The following is a 7,643-nucleotide window of genomic DNA, read 5'->3' on the forward strand; positions in this document are numbered from 1 at the left end:
ATTTGCACCTTTAAAGTCCCTTTAACTTTGTTTGTCTTCACTTACTTAAGTTGGTAGAATGATTCTTATATAGAGTGATGGATGGTGTTTCAAGTCTATAAGCTGCCTGTCAATCATAAGCACTGATATTCAGTCTCTTTAATTGCTGCCCTGAGGTACGCCTCACAATATCTTAGCAAATCATGAATCATGAACACTAACTATCACTTTCAGTAGCTTATTTATGTTCATGTGCTGCTCGTTAATGGTGAATAATTGTATAGAAGTAAGGGAATGCAAAAATGTCTCGTCTCCTGAACATACAAAGACTACATATTCTGTAAATGAACCGAATAACACAGAAGAGGCACAATACTGGTGAATGCAAATTTTGAGCATCTGACTTCATTGCTACAAACAGACTGTGAATCATGATACAGACTGATAGGAAATTCATGTGATTTTGGTATGACACACCATCACCCTACTCAAAATAAACTGTAAAATGTTTTTCTTCCTTTTTATGTGAAAAACATGGGTGCAGTATACATAAATCTCACCTAAATAACAATATGATTAACTATGTTAAACCGTGAACCTAATTTATCATATATTAGTTACTACTGAAATATGTAACATAAGAAGATAGCACAAAGGTATGTGTAGGGAATTTGAATCCCAAATCAATCGTAATAGTGCCTATAGCAAACACTGCCAAATATAAACTTCTAATAAATTACAATAAACCGCTCCTTTTGTGATTTTCTGTGACACACTGTTCCCTACCAACATTTGAACTGATTACACACTTAACACTTCATTCTGCTTTACAGCTGGAGACATTAAACCCCCTTAATTGAAGCTATTAAATATTTATTTGCCCTGTTTTATTATACAATAACAATTATAGTGGACATTGAGTCTTTCCATGGTATATGCATAATATGTTAGTAATAATAATAAGCATGACAACATTATATCAAGGATCCTAAGAGCAATACAGGATATTGGTTTTATTTTTTCTGCTTGTCATGCATGGCTGTGAATGTTTGCATTGCCTGGCCATATAAACCACAGGAAGAGTGGGAGAATAAAGGTGGGACAGCAGCGGTAAACCTCATGACATCACAAGCTTCACAGCCATTGGCTGCTTCCTGAGGGAAAGGGTTTAAAAGCCAAACCAGCAGCCATCTCTCAGCATCAAAACATTGGAAGATCTCATCTGATCAACAGTCTATCCTCTGACAGTCAAAGGACTTCACATTTCTCAAAGAGAAAGAGGTAAGTCACAATTAAACAATTCGTTTGTTTTTATTCTTTAGGATGTTGAGGTTTAAAACCAATTGTCGTCCAAGGATTCAGTATGCAGATGTTGAAAGAAGCCTGAGTATGATGTGGAATGTATTTATTTGCTTGTAGTCTGCAACTGATCAGGTTCGTCAGGCATTTATCTTTATAAAAATCACATGAAGGACTTAGTTTGGGATCATAGCTACTGTAAAAAAATTGCTGTAGTTATGCAGCTGTTTGCCAGTAACTTACTGCAGATTTAAATTGATGTATATTCAACAGTTTGTTCAAAGTTAAATGAACATTAAACATTAACAAGTCTTTGTCTTTACAGAATAAAACTATAAAATAACAATCTAATGCAAAGCATTCTGGGAACCATAAATCTTCATCAACCCTTTTCTGTTTTTTTTTTTTCCCATTAATGCTTTGCATGAGGCTGTTATTTTAGTTTTATGCTGTAAAGATAAAGACTTTTTAATGTTTAATGTTCATTTAACTTTGAACAAACTGTTGCCAGTAAATAACATCAATTTAAAACTACAGTAAGTTACTGGCAAGCAGCTGCCAGTAATACTGTAATTTCTACAGATTTTTACAGTGTACTGTACAGCCTATTTGAACCTTAAATCATGAATAAATTCATTTTATGCATTGATGCTGCTCTAAGTAAAAAAACAAAATGCAGTTTTTTTCAGCCTCAATGTAAGAACAAGACTGAAGTTATGAAGACTTTTAATGATTCCAACCACAGTTTATTATAGGCAGAGATGATTAACATGAACTTGACAGACGAAAGAGGAAGTTGCGGCTATGGCACATAAAGGCCTCACTAATTTGTCAACTGAGTCATTTATTCCAGCGACACAACCACTAAATTAAAGTTCCACACAAAAGAATAATAATACTGGCTGACTGACAGTTGCCACCATTACTTCTGCCGGCAGCCTCAACAAAACGCTTCACGCTTAGTGTTCTGTGCCGCACTTCACTTTTCCTTTGACGCCACACATTTTAGTCCTTGGCTCGCAGCAACAAAGATTCTAATGAGAAACTAAGTCTGGAGCCAGAGGCGTGCTATATCTTGGGATTGTGGCTGCTACATAGTCTACATATAACTTCTGGAATTATACACCAGAGGGAGATCATTATAGGTATCGCCAAGCACACGCTACCTCAACTTATACTTTATGCAATGCAGTTGTAGCTGAAAATAAATGAGATGTTTCATGGCGAGGAAGTTCTTTGGCATTTACCAGCGTGATTCTGAGTGCCCTTAAAAGGCATGCTTCCTTCCGAGTCGCTTTGCCTTGCAGTAAATACCAAAAATACCCATTCTTGAGGCAGTTTATAGCTAGAACATGAAACAGTGAAACAGAACAGCCGATCCTCTATGTAATACATGTCTTATTACCATGCATTAGTTGGCGTAACTTTTTAATGGCCTTTCTAACTTACATTTATAAGTTCAAAATTGACGTTCATTGCAACTGTGCAACTTTGTTTTTCTCCCTTTTTTAGAGTATTTTGCACAAAAATGAAGACTGTTTTCGTTTTGACGCTCCTCATCGCCACAGTCTTCTGCCTACCTGTGAGTTCATTTTAATTGTGAAATCTGGGCTTTAAAGTTTTACACTATGATTTTTTAAATATTACTAAAAATGCACTTTTTTTTCCTCAGGTCAAGCGCTCAGCCAGCAGTTCAGAGAGCTCAGAAGAAATGATTGCTGTTCAACGGGCAAGTATCTTATTTGATATGGGCAAAATGAACACTGTGTTGAAATGAATAACTTGTATATAAACCATACTGCTATTTTAATAAAACATCTCTCCTATACAGCCACCTCCTATTCTAAAAAAAGCTGCTGCTGATATGTTCCAGGCAGAACCTACACAGGTAAAACCCGTCCTCTATAGCCTCTAAAATGTCTTTAAGAGAAAAGTTAACCCTTAAAAATCTGTTGTTTGTTAGCCCTTGTGCCATTTCTTTCTTTTGTGGAACACAAAATGTGAATTTTTTTTGTAATATCTTGAACACATATTGAATAAAAGGAGGACTGGGGCTGTCGAGCTGAGAAATTACAAAAAACCTACAAAAAATAACCAATTTGTTCTTTTGAGTCAGATCTTTTCAAAGAGTTGGTTGATTCAATTCATTATTAAAAAAATTTGGTCTGAATGACTCGTTGACTCACAGATTCGGTTGCAGTGGTTAACAGCTCACTGTTCCTCACAAAATCAATATTGTATGATACTTTTATGGTGCCATTGCATTGCCAGCGCATGGACTAATACATAAAAATGATCCACTGAAGAAAGAAATTCAGGTATGTAAGGGTGAATAAATGATGGGTGAACTATAGGAAAATGAGTGAACTATTACTAAACGTCAAAGTACTGATATAAACTAAAACCTTACAGCTATTTCAACTCAAGGATGTGGTAATTAGCACATACATGAGCAATACAGTATTGTTTTGTTTACGGCAAGGCGTTTGGTTGTGTTTCAGACCACACCAGCAGATTCCAATGAAAGCACAAACAGTGAAGATGACACTGAGGTGAATGAAGACTCATCCTCTGACCACATCACACGTCACTGTTCCCACAATAGCCAATAAAAGACAACAGGCTCTAAAAATACCATTCTGTTGGTCTAGACGCACTGTAAGTGACCCTGCTGTGAGTCTCAATATTGTTTTTTGCATTTGCAGGAGGCAGATGAGGAATCTAAAACAGATGAGGATGAGGAGAACGTGAGTCACTAAAATACTTAAGTTTTCAGTTATGCAGAACCATTGTGCCCAGTTGGACTAAATCAACTGGTTTTGGTTCAAAACCTAGAATTTAGGGTATCAAGTGTTGACCTTCCTGTAGCTCAACCAGCTACTAGCAACACATAGGTTATGTTCAATTCCCAGAAAAAGACACAACTGATCAAATGTAAAGCAATGTGAGTTGCTTTGTATAAAAGTGTTTGTTGAATGCAAAGTTGTCAAGGCAAACACAGTATCAAAATTGTTAATCACCCGTGCCACATTTTTGGGTCTCAATTCACACTTTGAGAGCAACTGGACTAAACAGTATGCAGGAAAGGTTTTTTCATTATTAAGCAATTGGCCTGTTCACAGAGAATGCAAAACTGCTGTGGGACGTCACAGTGAATGAGAACATATTTGATGTTTAACGCACAATTATGAGAAGCAGGATTTTGGACCAATGGGATTTCACAATGTTCTACGTGTCACAGCATGCACTGCAAAAAAATACATAATCCACCATTATAGGAAGAAAACAAAAGAATTTTGTATTGTCAGTTATATTGTGCATTAACATATGTTGTCCTTTTAGGAGACTGACTCCAGTGAGAGTAATTCTGGGGAAACTCAGAGCACCGTTGTCCCATCCACAGCCGAGCCCTCGCTGGACCCCATCATCAACACAGGCCGGGGAGACAGCATGGGCTACCCAAGCGACTACAAAAAAAGCATCGTTTATGTGGACGCAAACAACTTTGAAAAACTACCTTCCCCATACAAGTCCTACAGCAGTGACAAGTTAGGCGGTTTGACATTTGTGAGCAAGAAGTCTTCTGCTTATGATGAGCAGAGCTTCAATGACGTGGAGAAAGAGATTCAACTGCACAAGGTAAATAGAAAGGTTACTTTATGTTTGGGAAAATGTGCCCATATGCAGGGTGGACAGCAAGTAATAGAAAAGAAAAACATTGTATTATGTATTTACAGCAGCACAAATGTAAAGAAGTAAGTACTGTGGCAGAACCATCCTAAAATGATCTCTCTCTGCAGTTTATAGTGTTGGAAAGCCCATTTCATTAGATTGAATCAGTTCATTAGGACGATTCATTTAAATGAACAAGCTAACAAAAATGATTCACCAGTTCGCCTCCCTGTTTTATGTAGCCTGCTATTTTTTTTACTCAGTTATGCAAATTAGAGTTTTGTTGTTGTTGTATTTAGCTAAAGTTTGATACTTCGTCATCCCAATTGTCACCCTAATTGAGATTGTTTATTGTTTTAAAACCTGTCACTCTTTTTGAATGAGCAAAAATACGGCTCCAATTAAATGATATCATTGGATAGTCAGCTATTTGTTTCAACATATTGCCCTTTTAAATACCTTTAATGTAGTTAGCTATGCTATAACAAATAGCTACTTTTTCAAAGCTTTAGCTTGACTGTAGTTTATCTTCTTTAGATTTTGACTAGCTTGTCACACTTTTAAATTAGCTTGTAGCTTCCCCGGCGCTAATTAAAGTCGGCATGAAACTGAAAGTTATGATAGTCTTTTCTTCCCTATTGTGACGTATATCCGAGTGAAACGGCTTCTCGAACAAGACAAAATGTAGGGCGGGACTTGATGTTGTCCAGGGGAATTGATTGGATGGTTGTGGTTTGCTATTGGTGGATCTCATTTGAGTGACAGGTTGCCCCGCCCTCTAGACAGTAAACACATCATCAGAGAAGAGAAAATGTTACTGCAAGAGGGAGGGGAAGTTATTTTGATTAAATATCATGAGGGCATATACATTTAAAATTATGTTGTGCGTGGATAAATCATTTATAATAAATAGCCTACTGCAATATTCCATAAAAACAAGAATAGTCCATTTTAAACCATTTTCATAGTGACTTAAGGGTTTTTGCTTTGACAAGTAATGTTACTATTACTCACACTTAGAGTTATACACTCTTTGTGTAACCCTCCTGTACCATTTATGCAACATACATGAATGATTCCTCAAATTAACAACTGAATAATATAACAAAACGAGAATGACTTTTGTTTCCCAGGCTCTGCAGGTGCACGATCTTCTGGAGGAGGACAGCAGCACCCCCGAGATGGAGAACATGGAGCCAGGAGACCGCCAGGCGGCTCTGGGAGGCCAAGAGATCGTCCCCGCCGGGAACCAAGAGCCAGACAGCGAGGGAGCGAGTGCTGGCGACTCCACCGCCAGCGCCAGCGCCAGCCAGGAGAAAGCAGGGGAGTCAGATAGCAGCGAGGAGACCACAGCCACCCCTGGAGCTGCAGACAGCGACAGCGACTCCTCACAGAGCACAGAAAGCCAGGAGAGCGATTCGGATGAGCAGAACACACAGACCACCGAGGCTTCCATCATAAACGCAAAGTAATCACAGTCAAGCACAGTCGACACAAACGAATGCAAATGTATTAATTGTATGGTGCTTGGTGACTCACTCCACGTGGCGTTAGTGTGAGATCGACGACAAACGCAGAGCACAACGACACGGTTCACACGAGGTCTTGAGCTGCTGCTATGCAGTTTCATCTCAACAATGTCTTCCTGTTGATTGCACAATTATTTACGAACCTAATGTAAATGTAATTTTATACTGCTCTATGTAATGAATGATCATTTATGAATAAATTTTGTCCTATATCAGTCATGCAATGTTTCTTAGTGCACAGAGAATACACAAGATAATATCTAAATATTACCAATGATACCTTAGAAAAGAATTACAGATACAAATCTAGTAAACCCTTCAACATGGACAAAGTTTGCCTTTGGAAGAGTGGAATTTTAAACAACACAATTTTTGGTGGTGCTGGCTGAGGCAAAAATACCTTAGATTTAATACTTGGTGATTTTTTTTTTTTTTATATGTAAACCAGCCTAAACTGGTTTGCTGCTTAGTCTCCCTGGTCTGTTCGTTGGATTTGGGCACATTTAAGCTGGTTTGAGCAGTTCCTTCAGCAGCCCAGCCAAATGATATAGAGCAGTGGTCTTTAAAGTCAGCATGAAACTGAAGTTGTGATGGTCTTTTCTTCCCTGTTGTGACGTATATCCGAGTGAAACGGCTTCTCAAACAAGAACCAATGTAGTCACGCCAGTTGACACATCATCAGAGAAGAGCTTCAAGAGCGAGGCGAAGTTATTTTAATTAAAGATTAGGAGGCGCATAAATAAATAAATAAAATACTAATGTGCATTTTAATAAACGGTCCATTATTCCATTAAAAAAATCATAATTGTCCATTTAGATTTGTTGGTGACTTTAAGCTTTTTGACTTGAAGGCCCCTTATTGGCTCAAATATCCTGGCATTTCTGCACTAATTATGACAGTTTACATTATTTTGTTTATTAACAGAAACTTATGACTTGGTCCAGTAACACCCAGGCAATAACCAAGCATCTTGGCCTGACTTTCCAGCAACCACCCTGAACACTTTATAAACCACATATAAACTGTAGCCACTTTTGAAACATTTCCTTTGATAAATAACAGAAGGGGGGAAAAAAATACCTCTCTACTACAGTTACAGCAACGCCTGTTTTGAACGCTATGATGTACTGTGTCTAAATTACAAGACTTACCTGGAGAGATGT

The 7,643-nt window shown here is 37.8% G+C and overlaps 1 protein-coding gene across 1 annotated transcript; it reads left to right on the forward strand.

Moving 5' to 3' along the window:
* Positions 1 to 1,166: 1,166 nt before the first annotated feature.
* spp1 (secreted phosphoprotein 1) lies at positions 1,167 to 6,694 on the forward strand. The gene is made up of 8 exons (XM_056241701.1): positions 1,167 to 1,260; positions 2,791 to 2,860; positions 2,951 to 3,007; positions 3,110 to 3,166; positions 3,780 to 3,830; positions 3,984 to 4,025; positions 4,621 to 4,917; positions 6,084 to 6,694. Exons 2-8 carry the CDS (start codon positions 2,807 to 2,809, stop codon positions 6,420 to 6,422), a joined length of 897 nt encoding a protein of 298 aa, XP_056097676.1. The 5' UTR covers positions 1,167 to 1,260; positions 2,791 to 2,806; the 3' UTR covers positions 6,423 to 6,694.
* The last annotated feature ends 949 nt before the right edge of the window (positions 6,695 to 7,643 follow it).

Source organism: Rhinichthys klamathensis, unplaced genomic scaffold, assembly GCF_029890125.1.
Source record: "Rhinichthys klamathensis goyatoka isolate OS25496 unplaced genomic scaffold, OSU_Roscu_1.1 h1tg000665l_1, whole genome shotgun sequence".
Lineage (NCBI taxonomy): Eukaryota > Metazoa > Chordata > Actinopteri > Cypriniformes > Leuciscidae > Rhinichthys > Rhinichthys klamathensis.

Coding starts and splice junctions, on each gene's coding strand:
- spp1 (XM_056241701.1), top strand. CDS start 2,807: ATGAAGACTGTTTTCGTTTTGACGCTCCTCATCGCCACAGTCTTCTGC. Junction 4,026..4,620: donor CAGATGAGGATGAGGAGAAC/GTGAGTCACTAA, acceptor TTGTCCTTTTAG/GAGACTGACTCCAGTGAGAG. Junction 4,918..6,083: donor AAGAGATTCAACTGCACAAG/GTAAATAGAAAG, acceptor TTTGTTTCCCAG/GCTCTGCAGGTGCACGATCT.